We start from the raw sequence: 16,101 nt of genomic DNA on the forward strand, positions 1-16,101 counted from the left end.
ATTTATTATCAAATGTACAAGCAGCACTCTAGTACAGGATTTAAGTGAAATATAGCCTAAATTTTCCCCTTAACCAAAAACGATTTGCTCTGGAACAAGTAATAGATTAATAAGACCAAAGATTGCCCGTTTGATATACCCCAAATTAATTATATCTTTTTTTATATATATATATATATTAAATTCCCGAAGGACTGGCCGATATTACGTTGTTCTCTGCGGGAACATGAGCACTGATCGGCCGCTGACGGCCTGGAGCTCACATCTGTGAAAGCGTCTCGACAGATTGTAAAATAGGCACTATGATTATATACTGTATTTGTAACATATTTGAGGTCTAAATAACCACATTCTTGCCTAAAAATTATTATTATTATTATTTTTTTTTTATATGGTGGATTTGCTCGACCGCCATGACAGTCGCCGCAAGCGGAGTGATACAAATGGTTAAACGGCCAGAGTGCTGTTACTGTGTGAAAATAGCACTGCTGGAAAAGGCTCTCAGCCAATCAGATTCGAGAACCAGAAAGAACTGTTATATAATAATTTATCTCCTATATCAAAGCACAGACCTTTATCTTGCTTTTACTGCTTTATATATAAATTTTTTTTCTCAGATTTAATTTTATTGTATTTTTTGTGTTATTTTATTATATTTATTATTTAAGGTCTGTAAGCTTAGACCTTTCTCTTGTTTTTTAAAGCTTTATTTAAACTATTAAAATTGCAATTAATGCATTACTTCAAGGTGTCTTTTGATGTGATTTTGTACAAATGCTTTTTTGTTATGCATACAGATACCTTGTTACGCATTTTCCAATATAACACTTCCCCTCTCAAAAAAATCTCCCCCTGCAGGAGTCAGATGATCGTAAAACATATTATCTGAAGATCCACGCTCCATGGGAGGTGTTGGCCACCTATGCGGATGTGCTAAAGATCAAAGTGCCCTTTAAAGAGAGCGATATTCCCAAAGCTCGAGAAGTTCCTCTGGAGTGGCTCACTCACCCTTTCCGGCTTCCAGAAGGCATCATGAGGCCAGAGCCGGACTACTTCACTGCACCTTTTGACAAGAGCAAGGTTGACTTCTTCCTCATTGATGATAAGGACACGTTTTTTCCTCCCTCCACACGCAACAGGATCGTGTACTACATCCTGACCCGCTGCCCTTACTACAAGGAAGACCGTAAAGAGAAAGATAAGACGGGAATCAAACGACTGCTAAACAACGGCACCTACACCTCAGCTTATCCCCTTCATGACGTGAGTGTGAGATTTATGCACTTTTGCATTTTTGCGCTGTTACTTGTTTCCAATTTAGTATAGCTCCATTTAGAACTCCATTCATTTTAATGTTATCTAGCAGAAGTTGTTTGTACATTCCAGTGGATTTTTAATACATATTCCATAATAATAAAAATAGAATATTATTATTATTATTATTATTATTAGTAGTAGGAGTAGTAGTGGTAGTAGTAGTAACAACAATGATGCTATATTATGTTAAACCAAAGAAAACTACAAAGTTAAAGGGATCATGAATTGAGAAATTTTCCTCGATCTTTTGACATATAAGAGGTATTACTATAAAAATATCCTGTCAATTTCTGAACTTCCTCATAATTCCAAAAACAGCTTTTAAAACAGCTTTTTTGAAACCAAGCTGGCAAAACAACTCGTTGAGTTTTGTCACATTATGACAATGCAATGAAAGACCGCCTCTGCAGAAGAATAATGACTACTTCTACTGTACATCATTGCCTCTTTAGCCCCGCCCACTGATTCACGCATGTCATGTTGTCATGTCAAGTAAATACGAAACAGACGCAAACACAGGATTACTGCTCCAGCGGCAAAACGATGCCTCTGAGGATTTTGAAGTGTCAAGTTTTGGAAACTTGAATGAATTTTAATTTTAACGAAGTTCCCATTAGATTGCGTCAGTAAGACACAGTTCGTTTGTTCACTTAATTTTTACTACGGATTCATTTTTAAACAAGGCACAGTTCGACACAGGCTTTTCAGTAGGGCTGGAACGACGCGTCGACGTAATCGATTACTTTAATTAGTCGATTTGCGTCGAATGCGTCGTGCTGTTTATGTTCCCCAATGATGGCGGCTCCTGGGCATTCTGAAAATTAGCCATCATTACAAAAAAATCAAGCCTATTCTAAAGTGTGGAAAGTCTGGAAACGTTTTAAACGGGCGAAGCTGCGAGACGTGCGGCTCAAAAGTACTCTATGCAACCGGTTACAAAGCATTGAACACTGTTGTTGGTTATTTAAAATATCTAATGGATGAACTTGCGCCTCGATTGGACTCATTACATGCTGTCGATCATGGTAAAATTTCACGGTTTTATGGACACCGCCATGTTTGACAATGTCGCTACGGTTAGTTAGAATGCGGTTGTGAACAATGAACAATGAATGAACAAAACATTTCAGGATTCACATTTGTAAGCAGTTGCTGTTGTAAATCCCAAAAAGTGACTGTGAACTCAGCCATAGTAAAACACCTTTCCTAATTAGGCCTACACTGCATAAACCTTAACTTTTGTGATAAATAATATCATTAGGTAAAAATTCATACATAGATTAGTTGCGGTTATTATTTATTTGTAAATTATTGGTTATTATTTATCAGTAAATTAATCAATGGATTAATCAACTAGGCTATTCAGAAAAAAAGCAAAAGATCGTTAAATTATTCGATTAATCGAGAAAAATAATCAATAGAAAAATAATCGTTTGTTCCAGCCCTACTTTTCAGAGAGACTGAAAATAAAAGATGATGCAGTGATGACTAAATTGGATCCGACAGTAATGTCGCAACACACAAATGTGAGTAACAGTGTTTTTACCATGTGTCACTATTTCTTTGTCTGATACAGATAGTATGTACCAAGTATTTATACTGTAGCATTGCAGTCAAACTAAATAGTTGCCTCCGAGGATGCAAGGGAGACAGTGCCTCCACAAAAAAATAGGATGAGAAAATAATCCATATTACAAAAATAAAACAACACAAATATTACAAAATGTGACATTAAAAAGTGACTCGTTTTTCTAAAGTAACACTGTCCAACAGCGACACCCCCAGGTGAAGATACAGCGGGACGCAGCATCTCTCTTGCCTCCCCTGAGCCCATTGAGTTTTAACAGATCCCGTCAAGTATGCGGTGGGTTTAGTGCAGGGTAATTGAGAATGAATAAGGGAAAGTCATGTGAGAGGAGGCAATGACCCATCGCGCTATGATTGGGTTATGCGATAAATCCCCCCCTCTGTGCGTCAGTCTGAATGAACAAAATGATGGCGTTCATCAGAAGACTAATTAAGTAAAGGGTTAGTAAACAAAAGTAAGTAAACAACACAGATATCAGATATTAGATTTCACTGCTTTGTCACATCAAAATCAATCTTGAAATGGCCTGAAAACATGACGAAAGGATTTTTAATGAGCAATCAGCTTGTGGAAATTAAAGATACAGCATCGTGTCTGTGACAGGCAGTGTTTAATGAGCATCACTGATGATCTGAAAATAAGTTGAGTTAAAAAGAACAGCTGAACATTCAATACACAAATAAAATAAATTGTTTAAATACTACCTTTAGTTATTATTTTGGAATAAATGTGACGTCATCTGTTTTGTCATCAGTAAGTAATTACAACACGTTTCATTTTATTTAAAAAATGTATACGTTTTTCACTTTATCGAAAGGGATGAACTATGAATGGCCTGTAAGAACGATATGGTACATTCATTCATAATTCCATTCACATGAAATACCATAAGTCATACTTTGTCAACAATAACTGTGGTAACTCCAAGTACTTAAAGGGGTCATATAATGTCATTTTTGTACAAGCTAATATGATTCTTTAGGGTCTAAATTAAAAGTTTGTAATATACTTTAATTAAAAATTCTCATTAGTATTGTAAGAAAACACAAATTTTACCTGCTGAAAACCAGCTCTGTTTTCAGCACGCCGTTTGAGTGCATGTGTCTTTAAATGATAATGAGCTTTGCTCACCCCGCCCCTCTGTTCTGTGCGTACACCGTTTGTAACACAATTTAACACAATAACCATAACGCGTTGTTTATTATTATAAACATGGAATTATGAATTATATTGAGAACGTCATACATAGAAAACATGCCATAATGTACTGTAGGCTACCTGAGTGTAAAAATAGCCGCATTCATCATGAAGCGTGCAGCAAGCGATTTGCAAAGATTAATATAAAGATTAATATAAAGGTTAATAAAACGTTACACTCACTCACTTCTTCTGGAGGTGCAGCAGGAACACGAATAGTTGGTACCGATCCTTTTTTCAGGAGCAGCTTCTTAGCAAAACCAGCTTTATACTGACCCTCGTTTGTAAAGCAGTCTGGTGAAATGATTCGCGCAAACACGAAAGCATTGCTGTTGATCGTGGGGAATATCCCCTTCGAAAACAAACTCAGCCACTGTGTCTTCAGCGGTTCGGATTTAGGAACATCAATATGACTGCTGTGTTCGTTATTACACCCAAGAACACCACCATCGCTTAGACGCCATTTGGTTGGCGCGGGCTATGATTGACAGCTCGCTCAAGAGGGCGCTAGGGCGGGTCTGTGTTGAAACGCTCAAACGCTCAGCTTGATTCAGGAGAGGGGGAAACATATAAGAAGATTTAAAAAAAACACTGGATGGATTTTTATCATTTTATGATGGTTGTGTGCAGGCACTGCCAACACACATTTCAGTACAATCAACTTGTAAAAGTGCATGTACCATTATGTGACCCCTTTAAGATTTATTTGCCACAACCAAGACTTATAAAGCATGCGTAATATGCATACATTTTTCACATTGAAACAATTTTCGAAACAATTCCAGATGTAATGGCGGGACGTTGAAAATTATTTTAATATGCAAAACTGTTACCCAATCATAGCAGTGGGCGTTTACTTCCAAGTCTTGAATTTTGAATTTTGTACTGTTTTAAAGAGAGTCAAAAACAAGAGAGTAAATAACGTATTACTTCTAACTCAGGATGTTTTTTTTTTTTTTTATGTAAAAATCTTGATAACATTATAAGTGGACCTCAGAGAACATTTGTAAAAAAAACAAACAAAAAAAAAACACCAGTTCATGAACCCTTTAAAAGTTTGTGTATATCTTTGGTTAACATCTATCTGCTGTTTGTTCCTCAGTGTCGGTATTGGAAGAAAGCACAAGACATGCAGTGTGAGAGTGAAAGGTATCACCTGTACAGACACTGGGCTGGATTCCTCTGCTTCTACAAGGAGCAGCCACTCAATCTGATCAAGTGAGGACACTGCAGACATAACATCTGAAAAAGAATGCAATAACCATATCTGGAGCAGACAGTTAGATGCTTCATCATTAGACTGCTGCAAGAGTACAACTTAGTGAGGCAAAACTTCTCACTTTTTTGCTGCAGCAGCAGCAGCAGCAGCATATCAAAGCAGCATTACATTTCCTGTTTGTATTTTGTCATAGGAAATATTATGGTGAGAAGATTGGTATCTACTTTGCCTGGTTGGGCTTTTACACAGAAATGCTGTTTTTTGCTGCAGTCATGGGTGTGATCTGTTTTGTGTATGGTGTGCTCAGTTACGACGACAACATCACAAGGTTAGTGGCACTGGCAGGATATATAGGTCATATTATGAACACACATCTTTACCTCAGCATCCTGAGTCCCATACTGTGTGGTTACATGCATTTTTTGTTGCCCTTTTAACTGTTAAAACTAAGCCTTCAGGAGCTTGTTTTGTTTATTAATTATTGTGTACAGTCAGTGTGTTTTTGCAGTTGCACACTAAATGTTGTTATATTGAATAAGATGCAATATCTGTATTCTTTTGAAGACCATAACCTCTGATAGTAGGTAAATACTTTGTCAAATGAAATGTTTCTCATTGTCTAAAGAACGTTTTATCAAATAGCATCAAAACTTGAAAATGAAAAAGATTGAGTCGGTGTGTTAAGACTTGCCATACAATCTGTAATGTAATGTGAGGGCAGAGGGACTCTAGAGGCTCGATACATTTGTTTTTCTTGTTTTCAGAACTATAGGTGTTTATGGAACATGCTCACTGAATGTGAAATTTGTTGTTATCCTGGTTTATTTGTGTCCAAGTTTTCCATGTTGTGGTAATTGCATTACGTCAAGAATAGGGGTAGTAGAAAATACTGTCACAGAGATTTTGGACATGTTCGCTTCTGCATATTTCACCCCGTCTCTCTCTCTCTCCCCCTCCGTCTTTTCAGCAAGGAGATCTGTGACCCAGAAATTGGAGGGATGATTGTCATGTGTCCGCTCTGCGATAAAAAGTGTAGCTACTGGAAACTCAACTCAACATGCCTGTCCTCCTGGGTGAGTAAGGAAGTTTTAAATGCACTGTCCCTTCATCATAGACAGATTTTCCTCATATGTGATCCTTTTTTTTTTTTTTTTTTTTCTCAGCAATCCCATCTATTTGATAACGAGGGAACTGTGTTCTTCGCCATGTTCATGGGCATTTGGGGTGAGTGCACTTCTATTGTTCAAAATACTAGCTTAACAGCTCCATCTAGAGGTTAGCAGGATATCTCTAGGTAGACTCAGTATCTAATGAGAGATTAGTAGTAAGTGTTCAAATTGTCACAGAATTTGTTCACTAAATAAATCTACAATGAAGGAGCATAATTTGTGTATGCTTTTTGATAATGTGTCTGTAATCACTTTAGGGTAGTGGTGCATGCTGATTATCCATTACTGAACACTGAATACATTTCACACAGGGCTCAAAATGAGCTCTGCTTATGCAGTGATTTGATTAATCAGCACTGTGTAAATATTCCTGCACCCAGTGCACTGTGTATTCATACATTTTAAAAATGTTTATTTAGTTTCTTCTAAACTTTTGTAAGATTAACTTGAAGTACAATTATTTTCATAAGGAGGGAAAACACTGTGTGACACTATGTGTGAAGCTGGTTAGATTTAAATTGAATTGATAGTAAGTGTGAGCATATACTCCTAAAATGTATTTTCTCTTTCTTCTGCTCTGTTTGTCTCTTTCTTTCTCTGGATGATTTGCAGTGACCCTGTTCCTAGAGTTCTGGAAACGGCGGCAGGCCCGTCTGGAATATGAGTGGGACCTTGTGGACTTTGAAGAGGAACAGCAGCAGCTACAGATCAGGCCAGAGTATGAGTTGAAGTGCACAGGCCGCAGACTCAACCGCTTCACTCAGGTACCTGCAAACACTACAGCGTGATTTAAAGGGTTAGTTCAACCAAAAATGAAAATTCTGTCAGTAATTACTCACCCTAATGTTGTTCCAACCCCGTAAGACTTTGGTTCATCTTCAAACACAAAATAAGATATTTTTGATGAAATCACTTCTTCATAGGCTTCTAGGCAATTTCATTCTGCCGGTCCAGAAAAGTTAGTAAAGACATTGTTAAAATAGTCCAAGTGAGTACAGTGGCTCAAACTTAAGTTTATCAAGCGATGAGAATACTTTTTGTGTGCAAAACCCCCCCAAAATAACTACTTTATTCAACTATTCATTTTGTTGAATGAGAATATAACAGGAGACAAAAAAAAAATCAAAAGCAGGGTGAAGAATGAGAACTGAACACTTCAAAGAGCTTCTGTTTCAGATTTCAAATGCATGCTGATAACACTATCTTAATAGCCTTTGTCACGTGTTGATTTGTGACTGAGAATCTGCCTGATATGTTTCAAATAATTTGCATGATCCGAGTCAATATTTGCATTTGTCTTCTGCCCAAACTGGTTTTTGCCACATCATTTAACACATTATTATAAACATGGCAAAGGCAAGTCTTCCATTTTAGTTATTGTTCCATGTGACAAATACTCCATTTAAATTCAAATTTATGTCAGAGATTTTGTTTCTCAAGCATTCAAAACTCTACATTGTTGTCTTGGTGATGATGAAAAAAATTGTTTTATTCAGCAATGATGCTTCAAAGTCATCAACCGTGAAAGTAAAGACTTTTACATTGCATTACTTTACATTGAAAAAAAAATTCAAAAAACTTCCTATTAATCAAAGAATCCTGGAGAAATTAACAGAAAAAAAACAGAAAAGAATTCAAAGACACCAAACTTTTGAATGTTAGTGTAAATGTACTAAAAAAACGTTGAATATACTTTGCTTTGGGCTTTTCAAATCCAGTCCAGTGTTTTGCTGAATTTAGCAAACTCCCCAAACAAGCCAACCACTGTGTTCAGAATAACTTTTAAATCACAGACTAGTGTGTTTAATTAGGGTTTGAACTGAAGTCTGCAGTAGAAGAGTCCTGTTATACAGAACACCAGCCTAGAAACGTTTAGTAAGAACGTAAATGGGGTCATTTTGAATTCCATGTTAACTTTGAGAATTCTAAAGTTTGATTAAAATTCATTTATTCATCATCTCATATATTTTTTTTAAATGTTGTTTAACATAGTCATTTAAAATACATTTACATATTGTACCATGACTGCAGTTGCACTTAAACACTTGTAGTACTAATTGGCTTGCTGACACTCTCTTTATTCTAACAGGAAATGGAGCCTTATCTTTCTTTCCCCAGCAAGTGTGCTCTATTCTGCCTGTCTGGTGCAACTGTTCTCTTCTGGGTGAGTTTTCTACTAATTTCCTACACTGTTCTAGCAAGCTGATTTAAAGAAAGTTCAATCTGTTTAAAAGTCCCTTCTTTTCTTTGTTTTGTCAGACGTTTCTGATAGTGGCCTGTATAATGGGGGTGATCGCTTACAGATTAGCGGTTTATGCAGCATTCGCCAGCGTCATGAAGGACAGCCCCACCAGTAAGATCCAGCTTGTGGGTTCTCTCATCACTCCTCAACTTGCCACCTCTGTCACTGCTTCATGCATCAACTTTGTCATTATCCTCATCCTCAACTTCCTCTATGAGCAAGTGGCCATCTGGATCACAGATATGGGTGAGCAAAAACCGCATCCTCACTTCACACGAGAAAAGCAGTTTCGAGATATATTTATTGAGTGTGTTTGACATGTTCAATGCATCTCAAGCTCCGGAAAATCACAAGTTTACAGTTTGTATAATTAATGAATTACATTAATTAATTCATAACAGTTTGTAATGAATTAATGTGTCCACTTTGTTTCTTTGGTGAGTAGCTGTGTACTAAGCTGGATAATGTACAGTCGGACTGTAGCCACGTTTCCATTACCCTTCAAATTGCGCAAATTGAAATTGCGAATTGAAATGCGTCAATTTCGCAAAAACTCCCATTTATCACAAAAATGTTTTTACGCTCGCATGAGGTGGTTTTTCAAGCTGTTCGAAAAAGGAATATTTCGCAAAACTGCAATGGAAACAGTTTTTTCCGCATTTACAGGTCACCTGACGTAGATGACACGGTATGTTTGGACAGAAGATGAGACAGAGTTCTTTATTAAACTCACAAAATACAAAAGAATTACGAGAATACTTGATTCTAAACAACAAAGAAATGCCACAATTTATCAAGACCTTGAAGCAGATATGAGGGAGAAACACCCAGAAACACCTTATGTGCCTCCTCAGTATAAGGGTCTTTCCTTGCCAGTAATGCTTGGATAACATGCCTATGTCTCCTCGATTAAAAATAATGGCTTTGATATATGTAAACCTACCAACATCCATTGCCATGATTTTTGGAATGACTTATCGCGAGAGGAAAAAGTTACATTTTATTTTGCATAACATCAGTTAATGGAAACAATATTTTTTTATCGACATTTAGAAAATATCGCAATTACAAAATATTACAAAATAACAATACGGTGTGTGTTTATTTTCCGATAATGGCCATTTGACTGTACATTATCCTTCACGTATTTGCTCATCTGTACAGCTGAGCTGTATGAAAAAAATATTTGATGAACTTCCTCTATTTTTAACTTCCTCTCAGAGATCCCCAAGACCCATCTGGAGTATGAGAACAAGCTGACCATGAAGATGTTTATGTTCCAGTTTGTGAACTACTACTCTTCCTGTTTCTATGTGGCCTTCTTTAAAGGGAAGTTTGTGGGTCATCCGGGAAACTACAGTTATATGTTTGGAAAGTGGACCCGTCTGAGAAATGAAGAGGTGAGGCAGTCTGAAATATCAGTTCTCCAGAGGACCTAATGTTCTTCAGGTGAAGCTCAAAATAAGTAGATCTAACATGAAACATGCATTTTAATATTTAGTGTGCCCCCGGGGGCTGTCTGATTGAGCTGACCACACAGCTGCTCATCGTCATGGCTGGAAAACAGATGGTTGGGAACGTCCAGGAGGCTCTGCTTCCGTAAGCATTATGAACTTTGACCTCTAACACTGACTTTTTTTCAATAGTTTTTGCTTTATACTTGCATATTTATGGCGCATATGTATTTTTAGAGGGTCAGAATGTAGTTGTCCTCTAGGCAATTTTCAAATCCAAGAAAACACATAATGGTCCCTTGTGTCTGTGTCTCAGACTTCTCAGAAACTGGTGGGGCAGCAGGAAAGGGCGGAGTCATCCAGAAAGTACATACAGTAGATGGGAGCAGGACCACGATCTGCAGAACTTCAGCCAGTTTGGACTCTTCTATGAGTATCTGGAGATGGGTACGATTTAAAACACGTATACATGTTGGAATTATTTGGTGTTGATATACCAAAACACTAGCGAATTAGAATTAGTGTTCTAGAATTACTATTATTATAATTTATTTGTATTGTTTATGTAGTTGTGCTAAATTAAATAATATTGTATAATACACTTTTTAAAATATATTACTTTTACTCAGCAAGGATGCATTACATTGATCGAAAGTGACAGTAAAGACTTACATTGTTATTAATCTTTCTATTTCAAATAAATGCGGTTATTTTGGACTTTCTTTTAATATGTAAAAAATATTAAGTAGCACAAATGTTTCACCATTGATAATAATAAGAAATGTTTCTTGAGCAGAAAATCAGCATTTTAGAATGATTTCTGTAGGATCATGTGACACTGAAGACTGGAGTAATGATGCTGAAAATCCAGCTTTGCTATCAAAGAAATAATATACATTTTAAAATGGAAAACAGTTGTAACAATATTTCACATTATTGCTGTTTTCCTGTATTTCTAATCAAATAAATGCAGCCTTGGTGAGCATAAGAGACTTCTTTCCAAAGCATTAAAAAATCTTACTGACCCCAAATTTTTGAACAGTAGTATATATTAAATATAGACTATATATAGTAAATTGTTAATATAAATGAAAAAAATATTAATTTCTTTATCATTATTATACATGCAAGTATACATAAAAAGATATTTGTTATCTTTATGTTCCTATAAAAGAAGTCCCAAGTAAGGATCTGGATCTTAAAATCTGCTAGGGGTTTCTGTCAGCATTTTCATTCCTTCATCAATTAATCCAGTTGTTTCCTGTGTGTTTTAAACAGTGATCCAGTTTGGCTTCATAACACTTTTCGTAGCCTCTTTTCCACTGGCCCCTCTTCTTGCCCTCTTCAACAACATCCTGGAGGTGCGAGTCGATGCTTGGAAGTTTACCACACAGTTCAGAAGGCCAGTGGCAGCAAAGGCACGCAACATAGGAGCGTGGGAAGAGATCCTCAATGTGGTGGCCATCTTGTCCGTAGTCACAAATGTAAATGCAAACTGTTTTGTTCTGCTTTCTATTTAATTGACTCATCCCATAATTTTACTGTCTTGTGTAAAATTGGATGTGGCTTGCTTAACTTGCTCGTTCTAAATATAGTTTACTGATTTTAGTGAAATCAAGCATTATTTCCACCATACTTAAAATCTATTGTGGTTTCTTTTCTCCTCTCATTTGCACTTGAGGCCTTCATCATGGCATTCACCTCAGATATGATTCCTCGTCTGGTCTATCTGTACGCCTACCACGGCAGGGAGGCCACTATGAGTGGTTACATCATCAACAGTCTCTCCTTATACAACATCTCTCAGATCCCTGAAGATAACCTACCCGAACCTGGAGAAAACCCATCCTGGTTTAACAGCTCTACCATCACGAAATGCAGGTTTGCGATTGCCTAGTGGGAACTATAATTTGAATTAGATCTACACTTCTATATACTAAATTAACAGCATCATGATTTTTTTTTTTTTTTTTAGTTATCGGGACTACAGATACCCACCTGGCCATGAAAAGCAATACACACACACAATGCAGTTCTGGCACATCCTGGCTGCTAAGCTAGCCTTCATCATCATCATGGAAGTAAGCAACTGCATGATCCAAAGGACTCTTCATTTATTTTTAGGAAACCTAGAGTTAATATGGTGGAATACGCAGGAGAATTTAAAATAACTTTTATTTTTTTATTGGGATGTAAAGTCTGTGATCAGGAAAGTGAAGTAGAGAATTGAAAAGCAAGTAAGAGAAAGTAAGCAATCGTTAAGTTCAGTAGCTTACTCTACTATTCAAAAGTTTCAGTAAGTAAGAGAAAGTAAGTACGATTTTTATTAATTAAATTCATTCTCCAAGAACATGTTAAAACTGACAGGAAAAACTTTTACATTGTTACAAATATGTTCTATTTCAAATAAATGCTGTTATTTTGAACTTTATATTCATCAAATAATCCTGAAAAAAAATGCATCATGGTTTCCAGAAGAAGGAAGCAGCACAATTGTTATTAACATTAATAAAAAATAAGAAATGTTTCCTAAACACTCTAAATCAGCAAATTAGACTGATTTCTGGATCAAGTGACACTGAAGACCGGAGAGTGTTTATAGAAATGTTATTTGAGTTTTTGTTAGCTTTAGTTTTTATTTATTACCAGTTCATAATTTTGAAATAAACTGAAATTTCTCATTTTTGTTGAGTTTGAGGTTTTCAACTAATATTTATATTTTATTTTAGCTTTATTTCATTTAACAGAAATGTTTTTAATATTTTAATTTTAGATAATAATAATCCTGGTATATAATAAATAATAGGTCTGTCTGTTAGTTTAAAATATTGATTGCTTGAAACTTAAAAAAAAAAAAATAGGATTGGAACTGTACGTGATGATTTCTGACCGTAAGAATTAGCACAGCAGTACTCTGATCTTGCTTTAACAGGAACATTGTTTTTACCATCTGAATTTTTATAAAGAGAATGAAGTGAGCTCAATACAGTGATGGAAAGACATGTACTGTATGAACATTAATATTTGCTAAGCATTTAGTTACCATTTGACACAAGCGTACCCTGGTTTCACAGACAAGGCTTAAGACTAAAAATGTTAGTGCCATCTCAAGATGCAACACCAGTAGTGTTTTTTTTTTCTAAGGCACATTTATAAAAGCCACTTTAATGTCCTGATTGAACTAAGGCCTAATCCTGGCTTGATCTAAACCCTGTCTGTGAAACCAGGCCTTAGCTGTCTAAACCTGGTTGTACAGTATGTGCACATGATAACTGTTCCTCTGTTTCCCCTCGTTTCTCAGCACGTCGTATTTGTGGTGAAATTCTTCGTGGCGTGGCTGATTCCAGATGTGCCGTCAGACGTGAAAGCGCGTATAAAGCGTGAGCGCTTTCTGGTTCAGGAATATCTGCACAACTACGAAGTGGAGAAACTCAAGATGCAGCTGAGCCAGAGTTTCTGCCTGTCCACAGAAACGGCCTCACTGCTGCCCTCTAGTCCTAGTAAACAACAGGTGCTTTCTGAATGTATTTGAACATCCATGAGCCCTCGGGTCTAATCAAAATGTACTGTACACTGCAAACCATGGAGGAATCGAATCTTCGGTACGCCCTCCAAATATTTATTGCAAAAAAACTGCCTGCCCTCATCCAGACAATTGCCAGAACTTTTACAAAGAACGACACCCCTAACAATGATACAAACCTGCAGCTTTTTTTTCTGCTTGCGGTTTATGGGAGAACAATACAGTTTCCTCCGGGTTTTTTTAATTTTTTTTTATACATGTCCAGAGTGCACTTGTATAACTGCACTCTTTCAATGGAGAAAGGCTTGGAGACACATCACAGTGATTTAAACCACAAACCCTCTGGAACGCAGCCTGGTGCACCTCATGTTGCCTCGAGAGCAAGTTGCTGTGAAGACAACTTAGGAGTAATCATATATGACCATTAAAAGACTTATGAAAATGTTTTTCGAAGGCAATAAAGCTTTTTACGTCTGTCCAGCTTGTTGCCATAACCTTTTTCTTCTGAAGATGTGATCTGCATGTTTTTCCCTGTATGTCTGACTGTGAAAGAGGTACTTGTAGTCTTGTTTGCTTGGGTTTTTCTGAACTGTCAGGTTTTTTATTTTATTTTCCCCTTTTGAAACACAGAATAGCATCATAATTTCTGTAGTGCTTGCATTATCATGTTTCTCAGAGTATTTATATTTTATTGATGATATTCTTTTAATTAATACCTTTTGCTACCCACATTCTGTTCAGTGTAATATTAAAATGTAATGATATTTTGTTATTATTAGCTTTCTTCAAGGATGTATTTATTGCTTCAGAATAATCATATAACTGCTTTATTATCCGGTTGGAAGGAAGGATTGTGGAATGATTGTGTTTTAAGCTCTATAATGACTTGCTATGTATTTTCTGATGCTTCAGAAATCAGAAACTCAAGCCATTATACATAACCTCATTCTGTCAATGTTTGCACATATCGTACATCTGAGGCTAATGAACATTAGCTCTTGTCTTTAATCATGACTAGGAGAACACTAGTCTTTTTTTTTTTGATTATTATATTTCATTGTAACTGAGTTCTGCACATTTGCACTTAACAGGATCAGTTCAGATGTTTGCCATCAGTTCTCCGTGCATCAGTGACTTTGATGTTCACCCTGATAACTGCATTTGATATTACAGCAGTGATGGGGTAAATTATTTCAGGGAAACAGGCTTTCAGAGATTCCTCCTGTAAGACCAAGTTAAACATCTCTGTTGGTCTATACATGCAAAAGGACAAAAAATGAATTGAGTGAATTGAAGAAATGTATTACTGACCTGGTGCAAAGAGATTTGGTTAAAAAATTTTGAGCTGTGCCATCCACATTTCAGATGTTTGGTTACTACATTCTGTAGTACTGTTGATGAACACTATATTCACTCAGCGCCAACCATCCTCTACAGCAGGATCGTCAAACTCGGTCCTGGAGGGCCGCTGTCCTGCAGAGTTTAGCTCCAACCCTGATCAAACACACCTGAGCAAGCTAATCAATGTCTTCAGGATCACTAGAAACTCACAGCTAGGTGTGTTTGATCAGGGTTGGAGCTAAGCTCTGCAGGACAGTGGCCCTCCAGGACCGAGTTTGAGAAACCCTGCTCTACAGAGACTGGTTTGAAAACAAACACGCATGTTAATATTATAATATTATTATTAAAGTGTCTTATCAATTCAACTACACATGACTTCCATGTACACAACATTTTGTGAGCCATACATGTTCATTTCACACAAATGTGTTATAAATTCTATATTTTTTTTAGACTGTCGAGTGATTTATGCTGTCTTTCATAGATCTTTTATGGATAATACAATTACTGTTTACAGAATTATTCTGGTTGTTGTGTGTTGCTATACTTGTGTAAACAATTTGATTCTAAACAAAACATAATCTCTGTGCCCAATGTGACAATATTTAATGTTACAGGGACATTTTAAAAATAATATCGAAAAAAAAAATAATAAAAAATGCATTTAGTTTAGGATTTTTGTGTGTTTTCAGATGAGACCATGTCACCCATGCCTTTGCCTTAATTATTTTCTTTGGCAATGATACTTATGAATGTGTATTTTTTTTTTGCCCTACAAATGTTTACAGAATGAGTTGCATGAAAGCCGTGTGAAAAAAAAGAAGTGTGAATATTCATGAATCAAGGTTTTAAAAGAAATTATTGTTTGCATTCCAATGACGAGAATGTGCCAAACATAAAATAAATGAAGTATAACACACGTGTTAGCACTTGTTGTTGGGCGTCCTCTGCACTGTCTGCAATGGTAGGCTAAATGAACACAAGATGGCGCCTGCGCTTCACTAAGCGCGCTATCGTCAACCTGTTGTGTCTCTTTCAAGGACGCGCACAG

General features: G+C 36.4%; 1 protein-coding gene across 1 annotated transcript in view; it reads left to right on the plus strand.

Moving 5' to 3' along the window:
- ano5b (anoctamin 5b) overlaps positions 1–15,971 on the plus strand; it is a 36,619-nt gene extending 20,648 nt beyond the window's left edge. The window contains exons 5-21 of the mRNA XM_081348418.1: positions 859–1,263; positions 2,760–2,843; positions 5,205–5,320; positions 5,515–5,649; positions 6,289–6,394; positions 6,485–6,545; positions 7,103–7,254; positions 8,580–8,654; positions 8,750–8,978; positions 9,954–10,132; positions 10,234–10,331; positions 10,503–10,633; positions 11,465–11,670; positions 11,868–12,067; positions 12,162–12,267; positions 13,488–15,153; positions 15,318–15,971. Coding sequence (XP_081204544.1) covers positions 859–1,263; positions 2,760–2,843; positions 5,205–5,320; positions 5,515–5,649; positions 6,289–6,394; positions 6,485–6,545; positions 7,103–7,254; positions 8,580–8,654; positions 8,750–8,978; positions 9,954–10,132; positions 10,234–10,331; positions 10,503–10,633; positions 11,465–11,670; positions 11,868–12,067; positions 12,162–12,267; positions 13,488–13,718 — 2,514 coding nt within the window. The 3' untranslated portion in view covers positions 13,719–15,153; positions 15,318–15,971. The remainder of the gene's footprint in view (positions 1–858; positions 1,264–2,759; positions 2,844–5,204; positions 5,321–5,514; positions 5,650–6,288; positions 6,395–6,484; positions 6,546–7,102; positions 7,255–8,579; positions 8,655–8,749; positions 8,979–9,953; positions 10,133–10,233; positions 10,332–10,502; positions 10,634–11,464; positions 11,671–11,867; positions 12,068–12,161; positions 12,268–13,487; positions 15,154–15,317) is intronic.
- The last annotated feature ends 130 nt before the right edge of the window (positions 15,972–16,101 follow it).

Source organism: Scardinius erythrophthalmus (genome assembly GCF_964197995.2).
Source record: "Scardinius erythrophthalmus genome assembly, chromosome: 2".
Lineage (NCBI taxonomy): Eukaryota > Metazoa > Chordata > Actinopteri > Cypriniformes > Leuciscidae > Scardinius > Scardinius erythrophthalmus.